Source organism: Ciona intestinalis, chromosome 6, assembly GCF_000224145.3.
Source record: "Ciona intestinalis chromosome 6, KH, whole genome shotgun sequence".
NCBI classification, from domain to species: domain Eukaryota; kingdom Metazoa; phylum Chordata; class Ascidiacea; order Phlebobranchia; family Cionidae; genus Ciona; species Ciona intestinalis.
This window is the reverse complement of record NC_020171.2, coordinates 672,715-688,387: the sequence shown is the minus strand read 5'-3', so window position 1 is coordinate 688,387 and position 15,673 is coordinate 672,715. Positions and strand designations below refer to the sequence as shown.

At 36.4% G+C, this 15,673-nt stretch overlaps 2 protein-coding genes across 2 annotated transcripts; both read left to right on the top strand.

The window, feature by feature from the left end:
- The first annotated feature begins 4,140 nt into the window (after positions 1-4,140).
- On the top strand, positions 4,141-8,571 carry LOC100180016 (ras-GEF domain-containing family member 1B). Its single transcript, XM_002131948.5, has 9 exons — positions 4,141-4,237; positions 5,024-5,105; positions 5,174-5,890; positions 6,011-6,232; positions 6,371-6,508; positions 6,590-6,772; positions 6,971-7,432; positions 7,520-7,643; positions 7,810-8,571. The coding sequence occupies exons 2-9, from the start codon at positions 5,037-5,039 to the stop codon at positions 7,950-7,952; spliced, it is 2,058 nt and encodes a 685-aa protein (XP_002131984.1). The 5' UTR covers positions 4,141-4,237; positions 5,024-5,036; the 3' UTR covers positions 7,953-8,571.
- A 346-nt stretch (positions 8,572-8,917) lies between these two features.
- On the top strand, positions 8,918-15,667 carry LOC100177662 (oncoprotein-induced transcript 3 protein-like). The gene is made up of 17 exons (XM_002126305.3): positions 8,918-8,924; positions 9,292-9,373; positions 9,535-9,758; positions 9,932-10,072; positions 10,289-10,427; positions 10,690-10,852; positions 11,012-11,156; positions 11,310-11,465; positions 11,929-11,969; positions 12,445-12,570; positions 12,648-12,835; positions 13,061-13,312; positions 13,694-13,866; positions 14,279-14,408; positions 14,572-14,663; positions 14,748-14,905; positions 15,243-15,667. Coding segments are annotated over exons 3-17 (2,001 nt in total). The 5' UTR covers positions 8,918-8,924; positions 9,292-9,373; positions 9,535-9,756; the 3' UTR covers positions 15,338-15,667.
- The last annotated feature ends 6 nt before the right edge of the window (positions 15,668-15,673 follow it).

Sequence of the window (15,673 nt, the reverse complement as noted above, 5' to 3'; positions counted from 1 at the left end):
TTTACATAAAACGAAAGCACAATCTGTCGCTCTTCCGCAAGTTTTCCGTGCAGGAAAGCGACCTGTTTGTCAACTTATACCTTGGACCGTACCCGGTGATAATAGTGAGGTGTGACGTAATAATTGCTAATTATCTGATTATCCAATGACGTCACGTGCAAATGTTGTCACTAGAAACATAGACAACAAGGTAATAACCCAACCAGAGAAACCACTACCGTTGTGGTGGTAGTCTAAATTTAGCTTAAGTGCTGACCCGTCATTAGCATGAATACACGCAACGTATATTCCCAGCACACATATTCTAAAACAGGATACACAGTAATAATTAGAACACCGGTACCACGACCGAAACGGTATTGCAGGTTTCGTTCCAGTTGCGATATTTTAAACGGGATTTTTTTTCGTCGAATACTAGTTCTGTGCGAGCTAAAATTTCCGTATAGAATAGTCCAACCAAAAGCACGCAGTAGAAAAAAAACATGGTAATTATTTTAATTTTACGATTTTCGTACCAAAGCGTGTGCAATCAAATGAATAACGTAATAATTCTATATTAGACAAAAGGCGTCAAAACATCGGTTACGCAACAAACTATATGGAAAAGCTCTTGTAGATTAAACGTTATTTAAAGCCTCAGAGAAACAGTTTTTCCATAAAAGGTACTAGTAACGAAATTATTGTGCAATATTCTAAACAGTGACGGTTAAATACTGCGACCATTTTCGTCCTGGTCGAAAATACGCAATGGAAAATCCACTGTCATAATAAAAAAAAATATATATATATATATAACAGAACGGATAAACCTATAAAAGCTGTATAACGTAATGAAGTATTTCATTTTACCAAACGTCTATTGTAGTGCATAAACACCGTCTTAATGAGGAACAGGAAGAGACCAGCAGCGCTAAGTGAGGAATTGTTTTGTAATAAACAGAGCACCCGAAATAGATGCTGACGCTTCTATGCATTGTGACGTGCGTGCATTTAGTTACCTGGCCCTTTAATCAGCTACTGGTGTTGCAAAAATTAGCCATTGTGTTTCAAGAAGAAATATGCATAGGGAATTATCCCAAGATGGTACAGTAACGTGGGGAAACTTCCGAAAAGCGGTCGAAAGTGAAACTTGTTGATCAGTTCTCGTTCACGAATAACTAGTATTCTTGGTAGCGGGGAGTTTTGTTTTTTACGGTACGTTCCAGTGATTGAAGCGGGTGTTTCTACCCGGTAAATATGTTTTTCGGTGCGATGGTTTTTCAACCCGGTTCTATTTCAAGAGTTGTAAAAGCTGTTTTCGCATTTTGGCGACCACGTGGCATAATCCGTTATTTTAAAATCCGATACGGAGAATTGACCAGAGAATATACGCATGTCGATAAATTGGCTGTTTTGGCCGAGATGGTCCGATTTATCATTCGTATCGTGACGTGAAGCACAAATCTGTTAACTCCAGGTCGACAAGGGTGGTTGCGTTTCAGGTTTCTTGTGTTTTGATGCTCAAATTCGCTCTGTTGTAGTTGGAAAGTTTACAATAGGAGCGGTGGAGAAAAGGAGAGAGAAAGAAGAGAGGGGATTACGTCAGAGAGAGCGAGAGAAAAAGGCAACGGTTGTTAGAGCGTTTGTGTTGCGTTCTATTCTTGAGATCGGCTTAGTTTACTAGTTGGTGCCGAAAAGGTGGAGTGATGTCGCCATGCGTACGTGTTTCAGTGAATTAAATAGTATATGGTGAATTTTAACACGAATATTAACAGTGAGATATGAGATATATAACAGATACCAGGAAATAGTTTTCAGGTGTTTTTATCGTGGTAGTGATTTTTGTTATGCAAAAGGTACGCGCGTTTCGGTACCAAGGCGTGCCGGCTAGACCGAGTACACAAAGCAGGGATTTCGCAATGTTCTATTATTTGGACTTGAATCAAAGGTTAAAGCTTATTCAGCGTACAGTGAATGCGATGCGTATTGTGTGTGAGAATTGGATTGAATTTGTGTCTGAAATAATTAAAGGAAATTGGATGTTCGCACGCAGGCACTTGACAGCAAATTTGGCGATTGCTGGACTCTTGAATGGACGTTACGTAATTTGATTATGGAATTATGTATGATAGTCAAGTTTGAATGAACGTTACTACGTAGGTGTACACGCGTAATCATGCTGTCCAGCTTTAAATTCGGCAGAGCTGCTTAATTTTCGTACTCATCAAATATACATGAGACGCGAGCGTACGCACGGTACAGGATATTCTCATTTGCGTACTCTGTTTCTGCTTAGCGCGGTGTCTATTAGCGAGCTTCTGCAAGATTTATTAGTGGTTTTGTCGTGGACTACGCAGGGGAATGCGTTGTACTCTCTTACTGCTGTGCGCTGGATATAGAATTTTGGGGTGTGCTGAAATGTGCATCGACAAAACGTCACCTGCGGTTATTGTTATGCGTATATGTTTGTCTTTGTGATGGTAAAGACCATTGATTCAATTGTCTTGCCTGTCAAATCAATTATGATTTTTCTAAGGAAAGAAGGGCGTGCGAGTGCGTTGCTAAAACAGGCGCGGCTTTACCAACGCAAAGGTGTATTTTCCGTGCGATTGAGTCTTAAGAGTAAAAATAGCTCATACCCGTCTTTGTAGTTGGCAAGCGCTACATTGGAATGGGTCAAGGCGTAAGTTATTACAGAATTACATTTAGTCTGATGGTATTAGTGGGCCTCTTAAAGCGCTGGTGGTGATTATGCTCGCTGTGTTAGAGCTAGGACAATTGAATTCTAGTGCAGCGGACAATAGCGAACGGATTAAGAGTACACTTGACTGGCAGACGAATCGGGACTGCTATGTTCTGGCTGACACTACGATTGCATCAGTCACAGCGAGAAACTGTTTGCACAGTTAGTTTAAATAGACGACTACTCAAACCAGACGTATAGGTTCAGGGCAAAGTTATCGCGATAGCAAATCGTATTTTTTCCGCATGTTATTGCAACTGCGGCCGGCTATCACCAAATTCGGTGGGAATTGCTTCTGTTGTCGTTGCCTGCAGTATAACTACGTCACAGATTCACCAACAAGCAAGCCAATTGCGGCGCCTTGCCAGTCTTTCGGCGGCTGCAGTTGTGTTGTATTGCCCAATGAGTTATATTTGGATGCGTGTTGATATAAGAGACGCTGCACCACAACATGCTTGTGTCATATCTCAGAAACGCATGTGAAGACAGTTGTCAAGAAAGGGCCTACATAAACACAGTTCAGAATACAAGCAATAAAGCTAGTACAAATGTATGCAAATTTTCGCATGGAGGACCGAAGCAATGGAGTTATGAATACGTTTTCTGATTGCATGGTACACAAGTGTTTATAACCAAGTAGAGCAGTAAGTCGTGCTTTGTAAAACTTTCGATTCATTTTCATACTCGCGGAGTTTACGTGTCGTGCTATGGCGAATCACGGATCAATGCATATAATTATGGCGCTTGTAATTTCGATTTAATTGGCTTGCGTTAATAACATGTCTCATTGGTGTTGTTTATGTTATTGTCATGAACATAGCTTGGTGGAAATGTTTTGTTTAGGTTTTGTTGGCTTGTTTATGTTACGCGGCTTACGTGTAATAACAAAGCAAGTTATGTTTATGATATGTCGAATGTTTAGTGTGGAGGTTCTTGCGTTCAGATTGTGTTTGTTGAACCATCTCGCCTGCTCGTTTTAATTATAGAATTCGCGCGGCTGCTGCTCGACGTCACTCGCTTTCGCAGATTTGTGATTAAAGTTGTTGCCTCTGTTGCCAGTGGCCGCAGCGCGAAGGGCATTATCCGCGCGCAATTGTCATTGTTTGCGAACAAACAGAGGCGCTGCCATGTATTGTGTACTGTATGATTTGTAACGCCAAGGTAAAGCGTTGGTGAAGTATTAAAAGTAGGTTTAGTTGTGTGGATTAAGTCTAGCTGATTTTAACAATCTTGACTCGGTCTAAGCTTACAGTAATTAACTCAATGCAGAGTCCAATGACGCGGATAAGCTCTAACGAGTTTACGATTCACTAATTGTAGAAGCGACCTCAATACAGTGCTGTAAACTGAAGATTGAACTAGTTTTAGTTCGGTTTGAAGCGTGTGCTGTTGTTCTAACATGGTTATATTTCTCTTACAGCATTAAGATTTATTTCTTTTGATACTGTTTGGATTTTTTACTGTAAGGATTATTTCATTTGAACCTGATTTGGATTTACGAGGATATTTAAAACGGTGAGTCACGATACATGTTAAGATGTAAGCGTACACGATAAGAGCTTTATTGAAAAGATTTTACGTCTAGTTGGATTAGGTTCAAAGTGAATAATATAAGTCGATTCGTTAACTCGGTCGATAGTAATGTTTTACGAGAAACGAGTTAAAACCAACCGAAAAAACCGCAAGCAATTACTAACTCCGGGTTTGGGTATGATTCACTTGGTAGCAGACAAGGCTACGATTGTGCTCGCAAGGCGTAACTTGGTTTAGAAGCACCTGCACACCACGAAATTAAGACTGGCGTTCAACCACATTGACATGACAAACACGGAGCCTCAGCTTCTACTTTCGGAGTTATTTTCACCCACAGCGCGGAGTGTATAAAAGTTTCAGGGCGTTCCTTTGATAAGACATGGAATTCCGGTGTTATTCTCCAATGATTAATGACTATAGGGATAGAATACTTGGCTTAAGCGTCTGTTCGTGAACTTAAGTTTTAGCACTGGCTTATAATCTGTTTGTTGTCAGTCAGCAAAAGATTATACTTCGTGTCGAGCGCCGATTCTTGTCCAGTGTCGCCGCGGGCACGGAGACAGATTTATCCGGTGAAAAATCGATAAGAATCCAGTGAAAAGTTTTGACAGTAAGTCGCCAAACACAGCACTGACGCACACAGTACTTACTCCGGACCTTTTCGTGCTTAAGTCCCCTTTTATCTGATTTCGATTTGCGTGCCGCTGTTTTGACCGATGTTTTACGTAACATGCCATTAATAATTTTCTAACCAGAACTATTTTTCAGATCAAAATCAAACATGGAAGAAAGCTTACAGCAAGAAGCACTCTTGCGCCACCTTCTGTTAAAAAGAACTAGCACAGCTGAGGTAAGTGTGTTTGCTTGAAGTTTTAATATCTAGTTATAAGGGAGTTTTTTTTAAATGTAATGTTTTAGGATGAATATACCTACACATTCCTGCTCGGTTCACGACTCTTTCAATCACCCGACGAAATACTCAACAAGCTTAGCACCTACGCAAAATTGACCTCGGATTCCAGCGCGCTCGCGACGGGAAACGCGTGCTCGAAATGCCGCCAAGTTCACTCCACTCCACGAGGGGCCACCGGAGTGCAAGGCACCGACTTCCGGATGCACAAACAAGCAACGACGAGCCAGGAAACACAACTTTCGGAAACCCTTATCGTGGACGGCGAGGAGACCATACGACGCCGCAGACGAGGTAGAAGGCGAACGCAAGTTGAAGCCGAATCATCCAAGCCATTGGCTGTCGCGAACCTTTTGGCTGTTGATTGTTCATCGACAGTTTCCAGAGACTCTGGAATTCTTTCCGCTGTTCTAGAACTCGATGAGCTCGACAATACGAACAACAACACTCAATTGTTGCGTAGTATGTCAACGCACACCGACGAAGTTGACTCTTCGTTGCCACCTAGCGACGACAGCGGTTACATACTCGACGAGAGCGACGACGCAGTACAGTGCACCGCATGCCATGCTATGACATCAACAATTGAACCGGGCTTTGACGCGAAGCAAAGGCTAGTGATGGTTCTTCATGACTGGGTGCAGCATTTTCCTACCGATTTCAAAAACAAACAAACAAGAGCTTCGCTCTCAGAAGTGGTGGAGCAACTTCAAAATCAGGATGAGGTAAGAAAACAATATAATATATAAACATATTTAATTAGCAGTGTACCTCTACTAGTTCAGTCTTTGATACTAGTCTTTCTTTACAACAATGTGTAATCCTATATTTATTATGATTTACAGAACCTTAGCGAACTCTGCAGCCAAGTGATGGGAAGTTTAAGTCAACACACTGTTGTGCAAGAGAGCTATGAACGTCAATTGTCTGACTCTGATTTGGAACATGAGTTACAGAAGACAGTCAACTACAGAAAGTCAAGAGATGCCATGATCTCAGTGTTACTCGCAATTAGGGATGCAACAGACGTGAACGAAATGGCCCAACAGATGTGCATCATTGAGATGGTAAGAATGAGTTTAAAAGTAGAAGCAATACGTACACATTACGCATACGAATGTTAAAAATACTGCAAGATTGACTTTGGCGTTAGGAAAAATACATATACATGCAGATACTGACTACATATTCCACTTTATTTACAGGAGTTTTTAAAGCATGTTGGAGCTGATGAGTTTCTTCAGATGTTTGCAGCAGATGCTTCACAATCTAAGACTAATCTTGGGGCTTGTGTGAGATGGTTTAACAGATTAAGCAGACTTGTTGGGACCATCATACTAATGGTAAGTAAATACAATCATTTTCTGATATCAACAGTTCATTGCTGTCAAGGAAAAAGTAAATAATTGAATTTTTGCTTGCAGTGTCGTAAAAGAAAACATGCACGTCATGTTATCACCATGTTCGCAAGAATAGCAAACAGATGTTTTGAGCTTTCCAATTTTAACTCTGCAATGGCAATCTTGTCTGGACTCAGCCTTGGATCTGTTACCAGGCTGAAGAAAACATGGAATAAATTGAAGCTGTCTGAACTTCATCAACTACAGGTAAGCAAGAGTAACAATATGCAATTAGACTAAAAATTTCGGCATACGACTTGGGATGTGGACCTGAACTAGTCTGTTAAACCGCATCACCCAGTGTACAACATGAACCTTATCATACAAAATGTTACATAAAGAATTATTCACTTTATTTTCATACAAGTAATCCAATTTGGTTTAACGTTGTTTCTTTTCCTTCAGAATGCTTTTGATCCCACCAACAACTTCCAGCAGTACAGAAGCATCCACTCATCCCGTGTCAAAGCACTCCACCCTATGACATCATTCGATGATGATGTCAGACAGGATGCGGCAAATCGACTGTCAATCATTTCTCAAAGATCAATAGCTTCAGTTACATCCTGCTGCTCTCAACATGGAGACTCTGGGATTGAGTTTGATCACGATACATCTCCATCTTCTGTCTTCCTGAGTTCTCCAGAACCCATGACATCACCAACGATGACATCACCGATGATGTCATCACCCACCACTAGAACTCCAGCAACACCATCCCATAAAAAGCGTTTCAAATTTGATACCAAATCAATCCAACAACAGGAAGGGGTGATGGTGCCATTCCTTGTGTTGCTAGTTAAAGATGTTTATTTCCTTAACCACGCAATACCTACTGTTCAAAGTGATGGGACAATAAACTTTGAGGTAAGACACACACTACATAATAAAGTGATAGCAAACTGTATGGTCACTACATATAACATTTGTAACAACTAACACCCTATTTTGCAGAAATTAAGAAAACTTGCTGAAATTTTGCGGCCACTTGAATCATGGAAGAAAATGTCATCTTCTTACCCGAAGAAAGATGAATTACACAGCTTTCTTCTTCATTCCCCAGTATTAGAGGATTCAGGTAAATTGACACAATTATTTTTAAATTGTTGAATGTTAAATATATTTGTAAATAAGTAGTAATTACACAAAATGGTGAATTTCTAATACTTTCCTTGTATATATAATTGTTTAGGCTTTAGGCAGCTAAGGTCATTGCATATCTCTTATACTCGATTTTTCAATAGATTTGTACCTGCTTTCATACAAAAGAGAAGCACCGACCAACAGATTTGAGAAACAGCAACTGAAGACTTTAAAATTTGCTCAAGAAATGAAGAAACGTCAAGAAACTATGGCCAGCAAAAGTTTAAGACGCAAAACTTTCTGAAGAGGCTAAATTGACATTGGCATTATAATGCCTTGCAGTTATGAACGCCAAGAGAGACACAGAAAGAAGAATCAATCAATAGAAAGCAAACTGAATGATTACTTACTACTGTTCAGTCGTTTACTTCCAATTTTATAGAGTAGTGTTATAGTTAGTCTTCCCGCTAGGTATTCTGTTGTAGAACTCGACTTGAGTCCAGTTTCTGGGCTTTCCAATTAATACATTCCAATCTTAGATCAGTTTTGACTTAGTATTTCCACAGCACTATGTGATTTAGATTTAAGACCCACTTGTTTTGTAAACTTGTTGGTAATTTTGAATATTCCTTTTTTTGATTTTTGATATTTAACACTGATCGTGCGACGTTCCTTAAAGTTTATATGGCCCTAGGCTTTTGTAAAATCGCATATTTTTATATCAAGCTTTATAGCGCAAAATGCTGTGTGAATTCGTTACTGCCACTTGTTCGCTTTTTATTGTAATTGCCTTGTTTCAACTGTAGATTTGCGCCAAATTCATGTCAAGTTCAAATTATATTGAGCCATTGTTCGCATAGGTTCAGTCACCGATGTGGAACAAATAATTCGCTTAAACGTAAATAAAGGTGATGCTTATTACACACAAGTAGTCCTATATTTTGTTGTAAGTTTAACATTGCAGGAAAGCAACAGAATAGCCTACATATAGTTATCTCCATGCAAAAACAGTCTAAGTAAAAAAATCAACTCTGGTCAATATTCCAAGCCCCATGGCATGCTTCCTTGTAGCACCTAAGATATACAATTATACAGAATAGGTTGATCTGAACATTACATCACACTGAGTAGTTGTTTAGAACCAAGTTAACATAAACATAAAGTGAAACAAAGTTTGTGATTGTATTATATATTTGTACATGCAGATTTACGATTCTGATACATGCATGATGTTTTACTCTTGAATTTAGATATACAGCATTACTTGACTTTTATGGTAGGTACAATTATTATTTCGTGCAGGTACAAACTTGAATTTTGCGTTGGTATTTTATACAAGATTAATTTCTTGACGGTGGGTAGAATAAATACAAATAGACAGAGGTGATGATAGAATTTATATATTAAATTTAAATCGATCATCCTGTGTAAACAACAGAGGCACTCAAGTTGTCGCATCTCAAAATAAGCCAAGTTAATTATTGAAACAATATTGCCACTGTCATTAGAATATAAGAATTCATCATTTTTTTTCTGACATACCAAGGTGTGGTCACTCTGTGGGAAGTTACTGTGTCTTATGTTATGAGTATGCTATTGGAAACCAATATGGCAAGGCTGATAATTCTTCTTTTGCTCTGCAGCAGGATTTGTCAAAGCAGTCACATTGAAGGGGGCTCTGTGTCATGGAAAGTCACTCAAGACAATGAAGATGGAACATACAAGGTCAGTTTTGTTTTGTTCGTTCAAAATAATTTAAAACCATATGACTCTTGCGCTTTTGATTTTGGTATACAGATGAATTTTAAGGTTTCAAGATGTATGAGAATGTAACATACTGTGAAAAACTAAATATTCTAATGTTTTAAGGAAATATGTTTGTTTAGGTTCAAACTGTTATTCGATCTCATTCCCGCCGTTCTGGCAACACATGTAGATCACTCTTGGATTTTAAATGCGTGGTTCGAAATGGTGGATGTTATAATGCTGAAGATTTGAGATCACCTTTCAATACATGCCCAAACACAATTACAAATGATGGGAAAATATCAGACACGTCACAATCTGTTGTATATACTAATGAGCACAAAAATGAATATATCACCAGAATGTAAGTTTATCAATGTTTTCTTTCAAAAATATTTTTTTTTGTCATGCACACTTTTTTAAGCAAGTAGTTTGAGCAAGTACTTTATCCTTTATAAAGTTCATACTTAAATGCAAACATACTTAAATGCTACCACTTTTCGAGAAAATAATGCAATTATTATTATATTTCTACAGGCAAGAAAGTTGTTGTTGGAAAAATGCTTTATACGACAACATTATTGACTACAAGATGTCTTATCACATGGACTTAAGTTTGCGAAGTGACACAGGTCTGCCCAACTCAGCGCCAGCTCTTATCTATCAACCATTTGCTAAGTAAGCATCTATGTATTTGCTAAATCAATAACATTCGAGAAGGTAACATACCGAAAAAATGCAGGTTTTATGCTAAACATTAAACTAAAAGATATCCATGAACAGATTGTGGTGTTTGCAGTATAACCGAAAACACGTTCATATAACTGTATGAGAAAGCACCTTTACTTAACCTTTTATTACCCAATTTAACATACTGTATTATGTGCATTACAGTGTCAGAATTGGCTGTCCAGAGGCAATAAAAATCCACACACTAGATCAAGATGTTGGAGATATTGTAACATGCAGATTTGGAAATGCAGAAATTGAAAATGGAGATATTGAGCGGTATCCATACTTTTCTATTAATGAGGTGGGTATAGAACTATTGGCAAGTACTTAGTTAGTAAAACACTATAAACCAACAAACTGATGATAAACTGGGCTTAATATCGACAATAAGCAGATACCAATTGCGGTATGTTAAAACAAAGTTTTTGGGTAAGCCTTTATTTTCTTTAATGATAAGAATGAAGTGTGTGTAAACATATTAAAAACCAAAAGCTCAAATAGACAAATTTAACCATTTAAAATAGTGAATCCTAATTATGTCATTTTGGATACCCTTGCCTTAGGAAGAATGTGAGCTTGTGTATAATGGTGGGGGGTCTACGGGAGACATAGCTGTTTCAATTATAGCGGAAGATCGAAAAGGTACAGCTGGTATGTCGAAACAAAGCAAGGCAGTTAGGAGTCAACAACCCATGAGTTATTCATCAATCCAGTTCATTGTTCGAGGTAATTCATAATTTGGACAGAATAGCAAATATATACATATTTTTAAATTAAATGCTTCAATTCTTGTATTTCAATATTATATCTTAGACCTCAATAAATGATATTATATTATGGCATGCAAAAATATTACAAATTTACCACAAACAAAACTACCACCAGTTTCAACTGGACCACTGTTATACTCATCCTGTTATGAAAGGCCAAGCTTTATTGACCCTACCCCACCGGAAGGGCATCTGATGCAGGTATCAAGTGGCCACACTTATACAAAGACTATAAGAATACAAGGAGTAAATTTTGGCAGGTACATGTTCTTATGACAATATGTATTGCAAAAGTTATTATAGCATATGACCATTTGACCAATACCACTAAAAATATGACTAATAATATTTTCCTAATGTGGAAATATTAAGTTTGTTGGAATAAACATAACGTACTATTATTCCAATTATAGAATTGAACATCTCAGTGTGGTATCTCCCTATACTGTAACACAAACAGCCATCGTGCAAAGAAGCAGCTATGTTTATGAAACTGAACTTCGATGGACAGTAGATTCAAATGATAATGGCATTAGTTATATTTGTTATGCTGCATCGGATTCAAACAGGTACTTTTCCAAGCAAGAAATATAAGCAACTAAAGATACCTTACCTTGTATTAATAACATGTTAATATGATGTAGCAGAGTGTGGGAAGATAGGACACATTTTCATTCTATTTTCTCGACCCATTTGGTAGTAAACCAATGGATATACAACAGTAGTAAAATAAGAATAATGGGTGCATTAAACAGTGTGGTAGTATTTAACATATTACTTTGTTGTGGGTCGATAGCCATTTTACTTCTAGACCTGCAACCACACGCCGAGTCACCTGTTTCATTTAATCAGTACAGCAATAATTACATTTACATGACTCTATCTTAAAGATTGTGATGTAGTATTCATAATTGTTTAATTTTAGTTTAACACAACAGCATATGCTAATAGAATGACCACTGTTTCAAAGGAAACCGATAAGTCTATACAAATTACACTTTTTAAACCTTAACTGTATAATATTTCTGACAGGCTGGTGTCCAATCAACAATGCTTCTATGTTGAAATAAATGGTGTGTGAACTAACAGTAAGATATGGCTAGCAACGAACAACAAACAGATATGATTTATAGTTTAATGTGTTTAACCTTTATCAGTGCTTAATTAATGCTTTTATAACAATAAATCATTGTAAAAGTTTAAAAATCAAAAGTAGGGCTTGGTAAATAGATACGAAAGATAAGTAATATTGGACCACCATAATCAAATAGGAGTATTGTATGCCTTCACTCATTCTTATCATGAAATTAAACTTTACATTGGAAAGTTCCAGAGCCTTATTGAAACTTTGTATAGGTAACCAAAGATAATAATTTGAAAATTATTTATACCAAAGTACACAGATTCTTTACCATTCTTTACTTTGAGTCTTCTATTGTCTGACATTTAAGAATATGTTTTCGCAGTTTATGAAAATTTTGAAAGCTATTTGATAAATATGAATGTTTTTGATGATCTTTTTTTGTGATATACAATGCCTGCTTTTAGGGGATTGCAACAAAAATAATGGTGGATGTTCCGACAACTGTATCTCAGTTACAAATGGTGGAGAAAACAAGTGTGAATGTGGCAGAAGCTGTTGGGAGCTACATGAGGACCAAAAAACTTGCATGCGTGAGTTAAAAATTTACACAGATTAAAGCTGCAACATTGTGTTCACACTAAATTAACATATTATGCTTATGTTATAGCAAAGCTTGAACACAATTGTGACAATGATCAAATTGAAATAAGAGTTCCAAAATGCGCTGTTGATGGTCCCATTGGCGTTGGAAATTTTGACCCAGATGTTACACCACCACATGAGTGCAGAAGTGTTGACACATCCACTCATCATGTGTTTAGATTCAACAAGTACCAGTGTGGTACAATTAATTCGGTCAGTTTTTATGATATAACCAAGCAATCAAGCATAAATGATTGCAATATGATTTTGCAAAATAAAAATAATAAAACTTTTGTAATGTTATTTTATAACTTAACAAAACCTCTGAATAATAGTACTAGTGTAGTAGTGTTATTCATACAATCTGTTCTAAACCAATATTGTATATAAATGTTTTAATTAAAATGACCCCACTGAAAAATACATTCTTCATTTCAGCAAAATAGTGTACAAAACTTGTACTTCAATGTTATTACTATGTGGATTGAAAATCCAAAAGAAGATTCAACTGGTTCTTCGATCATAACAAGAGGTTCATGGTACGAGATAGACAGCACATGCACAACAGAGAAATACTTTGATACAGAGGGAGAATATAACCCAGAAGATACAACTACAACCATTACAACAGAAGAAGGCTTTGGGGAAATTAAAATTACATTGGAATATTATAAAGATAAAACTTTTCAGGTGATTTTTCATAATTTTTTTAGCAATCTTTACTATCTAAATAGTAATTTTTACTAGTTCTAAATACAGCTACTAAGGCGAGTAGGCGATGAAAGTAAATTTGAAATGTGTTAAGTTGTAAAACCTACACACTTCTAAAGACATTTTTCTTTAATAAATGTCGGAAACCTATTTGACGAACAAAACAGATCATAGGCTTTATTCAACCTTAACGAGTAGGAAGGATTATACAATAAACACAGGAATGTTAATAATGCGTGTTTAGGCGTACACGTCGCACAATAATTACTAGCGTTGCCAAATGTCAGAAGATTTTGTTTAACGCAGTGGGGAATAAAACTAAAGTAAACACCATCACAATATATTCATTTACAATTTTAGGAAGCTTATTCACCCTATGACTACCCACTCGATTATGAAGTTGGTAGCACAATTTACTTTGCCATTGAAGCAGAATCCGAAAAAACAAATGTTGAATTATTTACTGAGCAATGTGTTGCACAGCCTGAGCCAAGACCTGCAGGTGCAGAGGATTACATTATGTTGTACAATGGGTAAATACACTAGAATTATGTAATGTTAAAGTATTCCATACAAATTGTGGGAATAAATAACATTTATGTTGATTTTTAGTAATAATAACATCATTAAGCACAGAAGATTATTATTTGATCAGATAACAAATTCTAATCGTAATTTGGATTTCTTAGCACTAAGTACAGATTAGAATGTATATATATAGTTTAGTACTTTGATTTTTATCATATAACGAAAACTACTTTATGTCCAAAATTAACAGCAAATTTTAATGAGGGTTGGACCAATGTTTTGCATGTCATGTTGCAAGGCTTGGACATGAACGAAGGAGTTGTCACTGAGATAAAAAAGCGTACATTAAATTTTGCTAGAAGTACACTAGTACAGTCAAGTGACTCAAGTCCCATTATTCTTGTGTGTTATTTTCAGATGTATAATTGATCCAACCATGCAATGTTACCAGTCATCCAACCCAATGATTAATCAGTTTAGTATTCAAGCTTTCCGGTTCAACTATGAAACTCAAGGAGTCAGTGAGAACACCAACGTTCTAATGAAGGTATGTGGAAGTTAAGGCACCTGTGTTTCATGACTATATATTTTAACACTGATTTTTTTTAATTTAAAAGTCGTGAAACCAAGACAATGTAAAACCTAATTAATAAAATGCATTTTGTAATAAAAGGACAAAAAAAGCATTTTATCATAAAATTACATTTTAGTGCTCAGTTCTGGTTTGTGTGCAAAATGATAGATCTTCAAGATGTTACAAAGGCTGCATAGGAGGAACATACAGTGCTAACTCTACCAACAGGTACACATTTGATCTAAATTTATATAATCTACTGTAGACCACATTATTTTTTTAAAATTAATGTTATTGTATTTACACTTTCAGCAAATCTGCTTCTACTTTTTGCGGTTCAACCTACAAAGAAGCACATTCAAGTTCATACTCCAGTTCTATAGAAAAACCAGATATAAACGAGGTGGAACCAAGATATATTCAAACAAGATTATTGAAGCTTGACGACCCAAATATAATTACCTTCAAGAGTAAGCAAACCCTTTAAATATATAAATTTATATTCCTACATAAATCAAGAATTTTCTGATCAGTTTCAATAAAAACATGACAGTTAATAATGTAAGATAAAAAGATACCACTCTAGCGGTTGCACTTCTGCCCACACGACTTTCACTTCTTATGTTTATGCTTTAATTCCCACTTTACTGAAGCTTTTATAATTAAAACGAAACACATGAAATGAAAGTCGTAACTTATAATGAAATTTACATATATGATCTGAATGTAACTTACTAACTTTATCCACGAATGTGCTAATACATCCAATACTTTTTTTTTTGATATTCACAAAGGCATTCTTTTTAGGCAAACCTGGAAGTGCATCTACAAACGCGAGTAATATGTTTGCCTTAGCGTGTATTATTTCCACTGGAATATGGATAAAGTCTACATTGGTTTGAGAAGATAACAAACTGTAGTACTAGTAGTAGCTATAAATAATTATTGTGGTATAATTAATTTATGGAATGTATATGTAATAAAATCGCAATAATCATGCAAACATAAACACTAAAACCAGTAGGTGTGACATATGTAAATGTGTGGAACTTTCTATTATTATGCTGCTTTATAATATAAGCAATAGACTTGTGACCCACAAGTTATCAGAAAAAAGCTAAAATCGATTCATTGCGCAACAAACTATATTGTACAAAGACAAATGTAAAAACAACCAGTACATGTTGGCTCCAACAAGCCAATTACATCATAAAAATGAGCAATATTTGTACAGGTTT